The 16,577-nt window shown below is 41.2% G+C and overlaps 1 protein-coding gene across 1 annotated transcript; it reads right to left on the minus strand.

Moving 5' to 3' along the window:
* Positions 1 to 1,863: 1,863 nt before the first annotated feature.
* On the minus strand, positions 1,864 to 16,391 carry wdr32 (WD repeat domain 32). The gene is made up of 7 exons (XM_006629853.3): positions 15,591 to 16,391; positions 10,886 to 10,999; positions 9,373 to 9,570; positions 7,872 to 8,074; positions 7,002 to 7,091; positions 5,006 to 5,151; positions 1,864 to 2,972 (listed from the first exon to the last, which is right to left on the minus strand). Exons 1-7 carry the CDS (start codon positions 16,004 to 16,006, stop codon positions 2,604 to 2,606), a joined length of 1,536 nt encoding a protein of 511 aa, XP_006629916.1. The 5' UTR covers positions 16,007 to 16,391; the 3' UTR covers positions 1,864 to 2,603.
* Positions 16,392 to 16,577: the final 186 nt, after the last annotated feature.

The following is a 16,577-nucleotide window of genomic DNA, read 5'->3' on the forward strand; positions in this document are numbered from 1 at the left end:
TTACTTCCCTGAACAGCCTATATTGTCAAGTCTGAATAATAATAATAATAATAATAGCTTACATTTATATAGCGCTTTTCTGGACACTCCACTCAAAGCGCTTTACAGGCAATGGGGACTCCCCTCCACCACCACCAATGTGGTGGTGGAGGTGGAGGAATAATTAAGAGTCATTTTAAGATATTAACCTTAAAATATAAATAGGGATGCACTGATATGGAATTTCTGGGCCGATGACGATAACTGATAATTAACAGTTTGCTGTGGCCGATAGATACAGATAATTTTACTTTTTTAAAACAATTTCACACTATAATCCACATTATGACGCGTCATATTATTTAAATAAATCACTGGAATGTTGAGTTTTCAAATGATTAATTGGATTAGTGGTATTGAAACTCTTTACTTTGTTTCTTCCTCGCTGTACTTCTGCTGAACATTTCAATTCTGTTGTCCTCTGCTGAAATGGTGAAAAAGTTCCACATCGCCGACACTTTCACTATGCAGCAACTGTACTGTACCGAGTCTAGTGCGTCAGTTCGTGCACATATACAAAAATAGAGCACAGCATTATGGGTTGTAATTATCAGCTGTAATTCCAATTACAGAACGAAAATAGGAAATTTAATTATTAATCGGAGAACAATATATCAGCCTCCGATACATCGTGCACCCCTAAATATAAAAAATATTTTGTGGATATTACAAACATGTACTCAGGTGCAACAAGCATACACAGTAAGATGTTTAATTACAGCACTGACTGGAGGCTTCTGCAGTGCACACTTCACTTTGGGAATTCTTCATGGTCTACAACTCCACAACAGACAAGACCATCTGTGCTCCCATCCCTAACATATGCTTGCAGTGGAAAACCATTTCCATTGCACCATGGGAAAAAAATATTAAGCACAGGCCAGGTGTGGTCTCTGATGGAGAATAAAAGATTACTGTTGTGTATCCAGGAAGTATGAATATCAATATGTAGTAGAAAAAAAAACCATTACAGCACATTTTCATACAGGACCAATGAAGGAAAGTGAGAAACACAGAACAGGAGCCCAAAGTGCAGTTCTTCAACATCTTGTCACAAATATTGGACACTGATATTGAAACAAGAGGAAATTCTCTCTTGTCATTTTGCTTGCTCTAGTCATGCTTCTACATAACCTGCCTTTTCATACTTTGGCTTCGCTGCTTCTAATGAAAGCACTGAAACAAACATGTAACTGTCTCTCCTCACAGGTATCAGACCACAGAACTAAAAGGTGTAAAATAAAGAATAAATCTGGAATACCATTTTTCATCACAGAGGTAAAAATCAAGAAATATTTAAGAGATTTTAGAGCTGCATGAAAAAACTCAAATTGTATCCTACTCAAGGTCAGAATGACGATGCCCAAAACAAATAACACTTAATGGCTGTACTGTATTGGCAAATCATTACCCTTTAAGAAGAAAAGTTTCTTTGCCCACTGAGATAAAATTAATTCTTCATAAATGCTCATTGTTTGGGTCTTCATGAACTGCACTTATTATTCAATGACAATAGTTGTAATTTACTTTCTTTTCCAGTCAAGAACATTTCTCACTTTGTGGAAATACAGAGTAAGAACATTACAACTCTGAGTCAACTCCAGTGTAGAATCACAGAGAAAAACTCTCCTGCAACATTGTAATGAACACACATTCAATAATAAAAAGAATGTTTTAAGAAGAAAAATTGTATTTTTAACCTTGGGCCTTTGAAACAATAGATGTGAAAATGGAAAACTTGACCATAACTTAAAAAAAAAGGACTGCAGGTAATGTTTGCACCAGAGGTCAGTAATTGAGAAGTCACTCTGCACATTTAGGCAATCTCTGAAAAGTGTGAATTTATTTTGTGTTAATGTTGTCCCCCTGAAACCAACAGGGGAGAAGCGAATTTAATGTCAATGAAAGTGAGCAAAGCATGATGAGAAAGTGGTTATGACAGACTGTAAAACCTCTTTATAGCTTCCATTTTAGTTTTTTTATGCAGTGTACAGAATTAAAATAGTGCAGATGGATTTTGTGCAAAATTGTTCAAGAGAGGAGGGCAACATGCGGTGCAGTTTCTTTTTTCCCCCAGCAGGTCCGTTTACTAAACAGCCATTTTAACATGATAAAACACAACGTACCACATATTTTGAAGATGGACTGAAACAAAAACAAAAAAAAACAAGCAAAGAAAATAATCCAAACAGCATGTATTTACTGTATACAATTAGCAGCCTAGCAGCTAAAAATAGAACAAAGGGCAAAAGTCATTGGGGACTACCCAAGGAGGCATGGCATTATGGCCCCTCAAATAATCTCGGCAGACCTGAAACGGTTTCCTGCGTTAGTCAAAAATAACCAGCACATTCGTTTTGCCACCCAGCATGGCTTCCAGACTTCGACGCCTCGGCAGTCAAGTCATTGTGAAGGCGGAAAAGGTTCTCAAGCAGCCTGGACTCCACCTCTCACCGACAAAGAGGAAGGCTGTACGAGTACGTGTGAAAAGAGGAGGGCGATGTCCAAGAAGGAGGAAGGAGGGGTGATGGTGGTGGGGGGTGGGGGGGGAAGGGGAGTAGTGGCTAAAACTTTGGCTGGTAGAGGGACACCCGCCCGCTAAGGCACCCAGAAGCCAGCTGGCAGTGTGTGGGGGAGAACTTGGTGGTGAGCACGACGTCGCTATGGGAGTAGATAGACCTGATCTCCCGCAGGCAGCTGGATTCCTTGGGCAGGCAGTCCACCAGTTCGCTGCACTGCCCGTCGAAGGCCATCAGCCGGATCCCGTAGCCGTAGGGTGAGCAGATGAGGCGGCCGTCGGGGCTGAAGCACAGTTCCTTGATGTAGCCCCGGCCCACGTTGGCCTCCTCGATGTAGTGGGTGAGCTTGAGGGAGCAGCGAGGGGAGATGGGGCGCACTGGAGTACCTTCCTGGAACTCGTACACACACGTCCACTGCAGAAGAGGAAGACCTGGTGTTACCGTTTCCACAACCTCCCTCAAGTACAAATACGGGAGAGCCAATTCTGTGCTTCCTCACCTACGAGTTACTAGCTTGCGATATTATTTCACATTTTGGTTAAGTGTTTTGCCAAGACTCGTTAGAAGTGTCAGTGTGACGTAAGCTTATGCTTTGAGGCAATTTAGGTTTTTAAGCTTGCATCTTAAAAGGCAGAGCAAGCAAGAATAACAACTGTTTTCTGATCATGATTGAAAAATGAATATTCACTTGTTGATAACAGAATCTAATAATACTCTAGTCTGTACAGTTAATTTTTTGCAAATGATGATGCTTATAATAGGCAATGGAAATCTCAAAAAATAAAAGTATAAAAATAATCCAAATGAATTTTTCTTAAATGATCCTGCACTGCAATGCTTCTTTGTCACATACCTAATAGTTTAATATTTCTTATAAAGTGGTTTTGTACTTTTGCTTGAAATGTTCAATTTCTGTTGTACCAGCAAGGCTTGTGTGGTAGAATTAGTATGTACAGAAAGATATTTTACCCTTTTCACCTTCAATGAAAAAGATCTGGGCAGTTTAGCTCCCGAAAATAATTTCCTTAAAAATTCTGGCAAGATGGCCCCCTAACAAGCTGAATGTGTTGGGATTCTGACAAAAACTAGGATGTCTAAAATGGGGTAAAGGGATAAGCTGTCCAACATCATCACGATAAGGGAGACATCCTGACCGAAGTCCTGTCTGGAGTACTCTTGTCTATAATCCATCGACAGGCTAATCCAACAATGAGGAACCTGCTATAGGTGGTGAAGAGAGCTACACCTGATGATGTAATGACCAATTACCATTACTTGTGATATCTTGATTTAAAAGATACCTCACAGTAAAACAAAATTTCAGTTTCTCCCTCCGAAACGTTCTGACAACTTGATCGCAAAAGGAATTGTGTGTGAGTGAACATCACTGTCTTACCTGCAGCAGAAACTAATTTAGCTGAACAGGAAAAATGCTAGAGACAGAACTCCAAATTTTGTAAATCTGAACTTTGCCCAAGACTACCTCTGTAACAAGAGAAAAGATGTCTGGTACAAGTTTTCAGAAGAGCACCCCCAAATATAATTTTGCCTGATCAACTGAATAATACATTTGGGCTTTTGCTGATACTATTAAGATTCAAGGAGTATGCATGCGGACTAAGTTTCACTCCACTCAAATCTCGACTTGCGGATCTTCCCAAGTTCTGAGAGCTCGTGCTATGAAATCTTACTGCAGTGCAAAGCAAAATACAGACTTCTTTCCTTTTCAAGCGCAACGTAGGTCATGGGTCACATAGAATTTGGCCAAGACTGTGACTGCATCCAGCATTTCACTCTCCAAGGAACTTCAAAACTTCATCTGGACTCTGCCCAGCCAGTGTATTATTCAGAAGTGAATACATTGAGTATTGACACTGTAACCCTTGAAGAGCAACTTATTACTGCAAACAAGTATATATTTGAGAAATATTAAATCAGTTAAATAATTAAATGTTACTTGTCTTTTGAGTGTTTATGAATCTATCTGTATAAGACTTATTCTCGATAATGAGTTATAGTCACTACATTTTCAAACAACCATGTATTATTAGCTATTGTATACAGCTGTTATTATTTATAGTTACTGAATGATTGATCCTTAATATATTACAGATATACACTCGTCTTGATTCATTTTTGGCATTTATTATTTGTGTGAATAAAACTGTATACTGTATCTTTTGATATATACAGTAAGCATGTTAACAGTTGTTCTGAGTTATTCCTAGAAGCCGCGAGGTGTTCTGGGGCATTACAATTACAACTGTTTCAGTACATTCAAACCATCATCCCTACACTCACTCAGTTTACCTGCGAATTCTGGAATGTCAATCCTAGATAAACAGAAATGGGTTTTGTTGTATATATTTTTAGTTGTCCTGTCCTCCAATAAGCACAAATCCTGTCTTGGAAACACCCACATCTAGACAGCGCTGGCCTGTACCCACCTCCTGGTCATCGGTGTTGCTGGAGCAACGGATCAGGGTGGCCCAGCCCTTGGGGTGCAGCTGAAGGGAGGTGATGCAGTTGCCCCTGTCCCTCTCTCCGGGGATCTCTGGAGTCAGCACCTCCAGGCTGTTTCGAGGAGATGCTCCTGTTCAAACAGAATGGCCAAAGACGCGGAGGACCACAATGTTACATCACGAGTAAGCAAGACTGCCAGCGCCTGATTTTTAAAAGTAGAGGACAGGACCACCACATGCATGTCGGTTCAAAATGTCATTAAAACCAGTTGAGACTTTAGTGGGCATTTCATTAGGACCTATGCTTAATATGGATAAAGATGCTTTGAAATAATATGGAAACACCAAAAGATTCAACAGATAGTTTTTTAAGACAATAGTGTTGCCTAAAATATGAGGAATTTGTTATAAAGATACAGTGAAACATAAGGATGGTTACAAAGGTTCTTGCTTTGTTTTTTGGTATCATACTGAAAGTGTGCTAGTAGCAGACTGACCTATGGATCTCATATAGCAGCTTCTTGAAAAAAAAACTGGATGTTTGCTACAACAACAAGACTGGGTCGTTTGTACCCTACTCCCACAACTCTTGGTGTAAACACATGCTTCCGAGTTTGAAATTCCCAATGCAAATGTTGTTTCTACTGGTGTCCTTTTCTTCTGGTTTCACCGTTGCTTAAATCAAATCCTTTTAATCTCTGATCAAAAAGATTAAATTAATTGAGCCTATCAGTGCAAGACATTGTTTTTAGTCCAGCAATGCACTTGGTTGCTCTTTTCAGCCTGATTCCAGGTCACTAATGTTTTTCTTCTGTCTTGATAACCAATATTCTAAATGAGGTATTAGTAGTGCAATTTACAGTCCTTCTAGTTTAGTGTCATTTGCAAACTATCATCTGATTAGTTATAAAAATTTAGATCTCCACCATCTTACTATAGATCTAAAAGAGTATTAACAGATTCTTAAGGACTACAACCTGAGAATGAATCTTTTTATGACTTGCTAAAATTCTTCAGAACGTCTAAATGTGCCATATTATATACTCTATTTGACAACACTACAGTTGTTACATGTTCAAAGACCACTAGCATATTAAACAGGATCTGTCTTTTCTAAATCCATATTTGAACCAAAAAGATTTGGTATCATTCATTATAATTGTCTCTAAAACTTTGCATGTCACAGAAGTAAGACTTATTAGTGAAGAGTTACTTATTGCGTCACCCTTGTAACAGATTAAACAATTTTCCAGTCTTGAATTGTTCATCCTATTCTGTAATGAAAGATGCCTGTTCTGTCAATAGACTGAACCATTAGTGAAGTGAAATATTTCACCTTTGTTTTCAACTGAGTAGGATTACCTTTTAATGCTAAGTGAAAATGTAAGAACTGGGGAGTAAAAGACTTTTACAAGAAAGAGATTTTACAAGATGAGTGATCTCCAATTAAAGAGACAGGGAAATTACAGGCAAGGATGAAACATAACACATAATTTCTGCTAGTATTCATTTGAGAATCTAAAAATACATAAACCGTTGTGTGACAACTGGAATATATATATATAATGCTTGGATTGAATTTTTTTTTAAATGTCATAAGAGGTTTCATGGCCAAACAACAATTTACACTACAACTTAACTGAGTCCAGTTCTTCAAGGTGGGAGCCCTAAATATCCTAACATTTTAAATTAGCACATAGCTAACCTCAAATCCTATACTAAAACAACTACTGGTAATTTCTGAAGTGTGGGACACACTTTTATATACATCATACATGGTGGTTTACAGAATATTCTAAGGTTCTTCACAATTACATCATACTAAAGATGTGCGTTAGCCAAAGGAGCTATAACTGACTCACTGAATTCACTGGTAAAGTGCGTAATACACAGACCACATGCAAATCAAGGGCTGAATATTGCATTCCCAACATTACAGGATTAAAAGGGGACTCTGCAGAAGTCAAAGGCATGCGCATACCCTCCCTCTGTGATGGCTGCGATGGGATCTTGATGGACTCATTGCCGTGCCGTGAGCTCCTTGTGCACCGTGAGCCAGACGTAGAGTTGTCTGTAAAACACAGTATCGCGAAACACGTGACCTCCCTCAGAGTTAAATTATATATTCAACCCAGGGCACATACAGCAGCGTGAACGTGAAACTGAGCTCTCACATTTTCGCGACAGACATGAACTGCAAGAGGGATCTCTCCAGTTGTTTTCTGAACGTTGATTTGCTTGAAGAAAATGAAAATACGATTTCCCATACAAAACAATATATATTAGAAGAATTTATGTTAAAGATAAAGTTCACCAAATTGTACTGGTGCAGGAAAAAGATATATAAACTTCTAAAATCAGCGGTTTTAACTAAGCTGCCCAAGCAGCGATATACCAAAGTGAGATGAAGTTTACACTTCAACAGTTTAAGTGACCTACTTTATTAAACTGCAGTCCCAATTTCTCAGACCGGTTATTAAATTTTTGTGACAAGAGATTTAATCTGTGATTTAGTTGCAAAGCCCTGGTGTTCCCATGGGTGAGAGTAAGAGTTCCCACGAACTGTGACGTTATGCGACCCTTCCTGCTCACTAGTCACTGTAATGACTAATGTAATGCAATGTAGGAGTGAATAAGTACAAGTTGTGCTGCAGACATTTCACCTCAGAAAGGTTCCAACGTGATATGCATGCAGAGTTAACAAGAAAGTTCCATTTACCGGCAAAACCATCTGGAAGTCAAGAGTAATATTTCTACTGGTTTAAAAGAGAAATATAAAAATAGTGTTGCAGTTCCCCTTTCATCGCGATTCTAAGCGTGGAAAAAGAAAGCATGCATATTAAAGGCCAACCTGAACTTAACGTAGTCCTCCTGGCCCTGAGAATGCGGTAACTCCCCACATCCAGGGACTGAGTGAGGTCTAGGTCGTGAAGGATCAGCAGATAGCCAGATGATGTGGAAATTAGCATTTTGGAGCAGTCTGGCGTTAGACGCATCCTCATGAGATAGCGGGTGTGAAAGAACTTCTTATGTGGGCAGCCATCTTCTGTGAACCTGGAGGAAAGACGTTTCAGGACTGTTACTGACATTCCTAGTCAAAAACTCCCCACCACCCCCAAGTCATAGAGGGGGAACTTGCCTTAAACCTACCACCTGTCTGAATTTACTTCTGATTTTCCAAAAAATATGAAAACAGAACAAGTATTCACTCCCGCAACCCACACACAAATTTGCTACTGCTAGAAGAACATCTTTGTACCCTCCATTATTACTGTAGTTTCCAACATAGACAGCCATTTTTTTCCATCCGAATGAAAGCATGATCAAGCATTTCCATGCACTCCACTGGAAAAAGTAAGAGCTAAAGCAAAACAAAAGTCCAAGAACCTTCGTTATTGAAGGGAATTGTAACTTTCTGTTTACTGTCAATTTAAAGAGCCATGTGGATGGCTGAAGATGGAAAGAACTGGGGCTTGGCTCCTTCGTTGAAAATTAATTTGCGTTTCAGAAAGTGCTTCCAATGACACAAGATGACTTTTAGAAAAAAACAGAAAAGTCAAATCACTGAGCTCCTGATGGAGAAGACAGACAGATTTCATATCTAACAAGCCTGTCACAGGGTTTGATGCAGTAAGAAAACACATTTTTATGCCAACGGCACAACAGTCCTTTGGAAAACTGGACAATTACACATTTTTCATTATATACCCATTCCATTTAGGATAATCGTTGTTTACCCCCAGCTCAGCTCACAGCAAAAACTCCTGTACTGCGTGAGGAGAATAAGGATGCCATTTGCACCCTAAGAGCCAGGCTCTCTGAGATATTTATACAAAACCAGTATGAAAGAAAAAACAAACAAACAAACAAACAAACAAACAAACAAACAAACAAACAAACACACAAACACACAAACAAACACACAAACAAACAAACCTCAGTTTAGACAGTTTTACCAAGGTTATTTTAAAAACAGTATGTATATATAAATAGATTATTTACTTTAGATTATCCTGCTGTATTTTTTATGCAATATCCAGAATCTTTAACTATATTATCCTTCATACCAATTTATACTATGGAATAGTACTGTGACAGTATGACATTGACCCTTGACCAACCTTTTGACACTCTGCAAGATCCAGGGTGCCTGATAAGAGTCTGAAGGAAATCACAGGTGTCTCCATTTTACTGGGATCCCAGTTAGGCTCCCAGCCCTCAGGCAGTTGTGGAACACCTCCCTAGAGGAATCCTTCTCACCGTCGACTACGGAGACCCCAGCCCCATAGGGAATGCTCACTTGAGCAACGTTGGGTAGGTCTTTTTTTTTTTAATAAAGTGCCCCCCTTTACCTATTCGTGTCCCATGTTATCACGTTGCCATCGAAGCCTGAGGTGACGAGCAGCCGGGTGTTGGTGTCGTATTCGATGTTCTTCACCCAGCTGGCGTGGCCGTGCAGAGAGCAGACTTTGGAGTTCAGCTTCCTCAGATCCCAAAGGGCGATCGTGGTGTCATCGGAACAGGTAGCAAAGAGACGGTTGTCCAAAAACCTGGAGGTAAGATGAAAAACTAGGCTGGAGAATTGGAAACACTCATTTACGAGCCCTTTGCCTTTAAAGGTTGTATTTTAGATGCATCATGTCATGTCATTTGCCAAACCACTTTATACCATACGGTGTCATGGGAAGCCAGAGCCTACCTGGCAAGCAACAAGCGCAAGGCAGGGTACACCCTGGACAGTACGCCAGTCCATCACAGGGCAAGTGCAAGCCAATCATACATGGGGACAATTTGGAGGCCACAGTAAAGGCCGAAGGAGAAAATTTGGCCCGGACACCAGGATAACTCCCTACTCTTATCGAGAAATGCCTGGGGATCATGAAAGATCACTAAGAGTCAGGACCTCGGTTCAAAGTCTCATCTGAAAATCAGTGCCCACTACAGAACAGTGTCCCCGCCACTATACTGGGGCATTAGGACCCACACAGACCTCAGGGTGGGTCCCACTAACACCACTTCCAGCAGCAACCATAGCTTCCTAAGAGGTCTCCCATCCAGGTAACTCCTTGTAATAATAATAATAATAATAATAATAATAATAATAATAATTGTTTACAGTTATATAGCGCTTTTCTGGACACCTTACAGGTAATGTGGACTCCCCTCCACCACCGCCAATGTGCAGCATCCACCTGCACATTGGTGTGCACATCCACCTGGATGATGCAATGGCAGCCATAGTGTGCTAGAACGCTCACCCCACATCAGCTATCAGTGGGGAGGAGAGCAGAGTAATGAAGCCAATTCATAGATGGGGATTATTAGGAGGCCATGATTGGTAAGGGCCAATGGGAAATTTGGCCAGGATACCGGGGTTACACCGCTACTCTTTTCGAGAAACACCCTGGGATTTTTAATGACCACAGAGAGTCAGGACCTCGGTTTTACTTCTCATCTGAAGGACGGCGCCTGTTTACAGTATAGTGCCCCCGTATTAGGACCCACATGGACCGTAGGGTGAGCACCCCTTCCTGGCTCCACTAACACCTCTTCCAGCAGCAACCTTAGTTTTTTTTCCAGGAGGTCTCCCATTCAGATACTGACCAGGCTCACACCTGCTTAGCTTCTGTGGGTTGCCAGTTGTGAGTTGCAGAGTGATATGGCTGCTGGCTGCTTGTAGAATGTGTTTCTAAGGTTATTTAAAAACAGTATATTTACCTATCTATGTATAGCTTATTTTCTTGACATTGTCCTCCTGATTTTTAATGTAATACTCAGAATCATAACTATATCCTTCTTATCACTTTACACCATGGATACTGTGAAACTATGGTACTGGGGCAAGCGGAATATGATTTGACTGACCTTATGTTGTTAACGCAGTCTTCGTGGGCTTCAACCAGAGTCTTGATGTGCTTTGAAGAAATGGGGTCAAACAAAAGGACTTCAGTCTGCTCGCAAGCTACAGTCAGGACGGACCTAGGAGAGAGAAGAAAGCATAGTCAAAAACACACCCCAGACTTCCCCCATTTTTCAAGGAGGTATAAGTTTGTCAAGCCAATGATCATGAGTCCTATCCTAGACACCATCACCTTTGTAGTTGTCCTTCTCTATGGTTTTGGGGAATGGTGTCATCCCCTGCTCTCTCATTTTCAAGAGCCAAAAGTGGGATCAGTGAATAACCAGAATCCTTACTGATCCATGTATACAACCCTGTCCCAGTTTTCCTCATCCCATCTGCTTTCCTGACATTTATCACTATGAATCCTCACATATAATAAACCAACAAATATTTTCTCTAGAGTTTCTGTAGAGCGTCGACTGAGTTTGCACATTTTAATGACAATTAACATGTGCAGATCAGCTATTATCATCCGTTTTTTTTTTCTTCCTGGTTAGTGCTTAAAAAACGTTTATTCCTTAACTTGCACAAGTATTCCGTCTTTCTGTGGTGTTCCATTTTATAAAACTACAAACAAGATGTCTACACACTTTATGAACTCAGTATTGTATTCAAAACCCAAAGGCTCAAACTGAAGGCCCAAAAGAGTATGATAGGTTGCAGTATAAATCAGCAAAAAAAACTCAACACAGAAAACTGAAATATGTCAAGCGCATAAATATTCTGAGTCCCTAACTCAATATTTCATGGGAGCACTTCTGGCAGCGATTAAATCTGCAAATCCCTTTGGGGAAGCCTCTACCAACTTTGCACACTGGCTTAGTGCAATTTACTCCCCCATTCATCGTGGCAATTTTGCTCAAATCCTCACATTGCTAGGGGACTGCTGTAACAAATCACAGATTCTCAACAGGATTTAAGTCAGACTTTTGACGGGGCCTTTTTTTAAGGACAAGGACATGCACTTTCTTATTCCTAACATATTCTGGTGTAGCTTTAGGTCATTTGCCTGCAGAAAGGTGAATTTCTGTCTTTGTATTAGGTCTGATGTAGGTTTCCCCCTCTAAGACTTGCTAGGACATTGCTCCATCTATGTCCCTATCAGTATCGACAGGCTTCCCAGGCCCTTCTGATGATAAACAGAGCTATAACCATGGTGCTTGAAAATAGGGGTGTCGTCAACTGAGTGATACATTATGTTGCGTATGCATCGGATATAGCTCTTTATTTATTGGGTCCAAAACAAAGATCAGTTCTAATCTTGTCTTCACCGACTACAAATGTTTTTTGCCACATGCGTTCAGTATCAATCAGGAGCTTTGTTGCAAACCCCATTTTTTCCATTTCCCCCCTGTGTAGGTTGACTGAGGTGCAGATGTGTGGTGCAACATTGTAAGTCGCTCTTGGCCTCACGGTGGTGTCCCTAACCAGTTTCCTTCTTGCCCACCTGCTAAGTGTGGAGAGACAAGATCCGTCAAACAATGTCTGGGTGCTTTCCATTTCTTAATGAACACCTTTGCCTTGCACAAAATTATTTTAAGGTGTTGGATTTTTTTTATATATACGCTTCTTCTGTTCTGTGCCTTCATACAACTTTATCCCCAAGTCGTCCTGAAAGCTCCTTGGTCTTCAAGTTTAAATCTTTGACTGAAATTCACAACCTGACTGAAGGACCTCTGAAGAGAGTTAATAAGGTGCACAGGCAGGGAATTCTGAACACCTAAATTCATGCAGGTTTGCCAGAGCAAACTGAATAGTTATGCAATCATGACTCCCATTTTCCTTTCCAATTTATTTATTTTTTGCTTTGAATGTGTGGAGCAGGTTGTGTATATAATCAATATAAATTCCTATTTCAAAGCGTCATGACTGCAGCAAACATGAAAACTGTACAAGGCTCTGTACACTAATAACTTAATAGGTGAGCTCATTTAAGACCATAATTCTCTTAGTTGGAATACATTTTTGTTGATAAACCTGTAATACTAGAAGTCACATCGAATAAAGGTATTTCACCATCAAATCACATTACTCTCTATAACAGTTTATCCAACTCGGGGTCACCATGGCCCAGTGCTTATTGCAGGGAGCACTGGGCGCAAAGCAGGATACACCTGAATAGGACACTGATCCATCACAGGGCACACACAGACACAAACACATACACACATTCTCCCCACTGATAGCTGGTGTGCGGTGAGCATTCTGGAGCACTATGGCTGCAGTAGCACCATCATGGTGGGTGCCACACATTGGTGGTGGTGGAGGGGAGTCCCCATTACCTGTAAAGCGCTTTGAGTGGAGTGTCCAGAAAGGCCCAATATAAGTGTAAGGAATTATTTAACACATGCAGATCAGAGCCAATTTTCACACAACACAGTTAACCTACCAGTATGTTTGTGGACTGTGGGAGGAAACTGGAGCACATGGCAAACCCAGGGAGAAATGTCGTAAAAAATACATATTTTTTCACCGTTTGGTTTATAGAATAGCCACTACAGCACTTCTTGGGAAACTATGTCTTATATTATTCTACCCTGGTAGCTCTTATATTGCATTCCTCACTGTGATCTTTGCGATGACTGATTGGCCAACCCTGCATAGTAATTTAATCATTCACTGGTTTAAGTTAATAACAGATTTTCACCAGGGAAAAAACTGTCTCTTCTTTTATAACCTATCACAGATTTCTGTGCCATATCATGTATATATAGTATGGTGCTCTGCAATTAGGCCCGAGAAGAGCAACTGACTTAACCCCCAGATTCAAAGTTATGCCCTACACTGACTAACTTAACCTTTCTGGTCTTCAACAAAGAATACCACAAGGAGACTTGACTCATGTATTCAGAGGTTTTAAAGGCACTGATAAAATCTCTTTCTTCAGAATCAAACAAACCAAAGGGCACCGGCTGAAACTACATTAAGCATAACATGAAAACATTTAAAACTGATAGGATTTTTCACACAAAGGGATGTGGGAGCACAATACAACCCAACACTGTGGCTTCTTTCAAGAAACAGCTAAATGAGATTTGACATTTTTGTCAGCTAACAGCATCCAAAAGAGCTAAGTGGGCCAAACGATCCTCTGTTGTGTGTAGTTTTTCCTGTGTGTGTTCTGACAATGTTGAATGAGCTGTCAAGAACTCAGTTCCTTGTAGTTCCTTCGATCAATATCTCTTAAAATCACCATCCATGACATTCACTCCGTCACTACGTTTCTCCAATCACGTTTCGCATTTGGTACCAACTCTTGAACTCCCTAAGGTGTCAGGTTCGACAGATTCGTTGCCATTCATCCATCTCCTAGTCAATTTTATCCTACAGTGGGTTGTGGGGGAGCCTATCGCAGGAAGCAAAGTGTGCAAGGCAGGATACACTCTGGATAGAAGAGCAGTCCATCATAGGGCAGACACGGACATACTTGCACCAGGGAGTTTTCCAAGAAGTCAATTAACCTACCAGTATGCTTTTGATTTGTTGAACGAAACCCAAATTACCATAGGTCAAATATATAAACTCAATGCACAGATATCACCCCAAATTTCCGAATTTAACCCAGGCCTCCACTACTGCACTTCCACACCGCCTCACTCAAATCTTACTTTAGGCAATGTCGTAATTAAAAATGAGGACTGCCAACGACTCCCAAGTACTTTTAAAAACAACAATAACTTCTGTTTGAATAAACGCTTATTATAATATCAAGTTTTATAAACATTAATGGAAAAGACACAGGGAACTCATTAATATTGCACCCACTACGCGTGGGAAACCCATTTAAACCCTTAATGCAGCTCGGTTTTAAATATCATTTATATATTTATCTATAACTGCTTGATAAGGACCTTCATGTAAACACTGCAATTAAAATAGACCAACTACAAACGTGTACAGTGATTTATTCACGTGTGCAACTGGGCTCCAACACATTTTAGAAACGTGTTCCAAGTTTTTTCTTCATTATTGCGCGAATGGCTGGCAGATTCGTTGCAGCTGTTGTATAGTATAACGTGCAACACTAAAAATGGCGCAGAAGAGAATTCGAGTATTTGTTTTAATAAATGCAGTACTCGGCACCTAAAACTCAGAGGGCCTAGCGATGTCACGCATATTTTTGGAAATAACACCATGCCCTCTTTAGCGAAGAGAAATTGAATGGGAAGGCTTATTCTTTCCTTTTCCGTTACAAAAGGTATCGATTCGTGAAATAAAACCTTAGAGCAGTCGGTCACATTAAATACATATGATTGAGGCTTCTGCTTAAGTCCACTCTACGACAAATGAATGCACGTCGTTAATTGACTGATTACGACGGAAAAGAGACTTAACGGATGATAAGAGAATTGAACTGGATAATGACAGCCATTATAAAAGCAGTCGCCAGACCTGAAATTACTAACAAAAAAAAGTCATCAAAAGTGATTTTTCTCGTGATCGCGTATGCGTGGTAGTCAAAACGTTTCGCACTACTAAGTTTGATCGTGAACAGCAACGTTAACCACACCTGATCTGGCTATGAGCCTCAGGTGCACGGGTGTTATTTCTGAATGTGGAAAAGCATTTCAGGGCTATGGACTCGCACACGCACAAAAAAAAAATAATAATCATAGTGCATTTTAACAGATCCACCGCTACAAGTAGGAGTTGCAGGCTTCGTCTTACCCATCGGGCGAGTACTCCAAGTTAAACACTGCCCCGTGCGTCCTGGTGCTCAGGTTGACGGAGTCCGCTGGGTTCATGGAGCTGTACAAGCTCGTCATGGTCCTGAAGTTATCCCGGGCCGGGTCCACGTAGGCTCCTCGACCCAGGCATCTCTCTCGGAGCGACCAAAACACGTTGCTACCGCTGCTGCTGGGCGACCCGGCTGTCCGGGGGCAGGAAGAGCTACCTGGCTGCGGGGATTGCTTTTCTCCGGACTCGGCTCTTGAGCTCCGCCGGTGTCGCCTGAGCTGCCCGGGAGCCCCCTCTACCTGCTCGTCGCCATCGGCGGGGCCTTCCCGTGCAGGAGCCTCGTCGCTAGGCCCGTCTAACCGGGACCGCTCGGCATCTTCGCTATCACTTTGGCGATCCGAGTTCATCGTGGGGGCGGGGGGTCTTCGGTTGGGTCAGCTGCGGTTTTCAGAGGGAAGGGAGGAGGAGATGTCGGCGTTCGTGACTGCGGTTTCCCCCCGCCAACAGGCTCCAGCTCCCGCTCCCCCTCTGCTTACTCTATCCCAGTGAAACCGACGCCGAGCCCGGGGTTCGCATTACGGAGGACCCGAAAAAACCGGCGCCGTCTACCCCGCAAGCAAAAAAACAATCCCAAAGAGTCTCGGTGTACGTAATTTCCGTTTCCTTTCCCAATGCATCTGCCAAAACACTCCCGACTGACAACAAAAACTTGTTTCACCAATGTAGACCAGAAAGAAAACGCACATTCGTAGGGTCTTAAACGCAGCTCAAGAAGGGTCTGTCTTCTGCTTTTGTTCCAACCTGAGCAGTCAATTAAACAATTAACCTCTTCTTATTTATGCAAATATAGGCTTTTTCATGTCTTTTGGTGTAGTTGATTACTTGAAACATACACTTCATTAAATGTAGTTACCTTGAGAAGATCCCGGTTTACAGTATTACAATGATTCAGTTAGAGAAACACATCAGAGATCTAGG

This window comes from Lepisosteus oculatus, chromosome 1 (genome assembly GCF_040954835.1).
Source record: "Lepisosteus oculatus isolate fLepOcu1 chromosome 1, fLepOcu1.hap2, whole genome shotgun sequence".
NCBI lineage: Eukaryota > Metazoa > Chordata > Actinopteri > Semionotiformes > Lepisosteidae > Lepisosteus > Lepisosteus oculatus.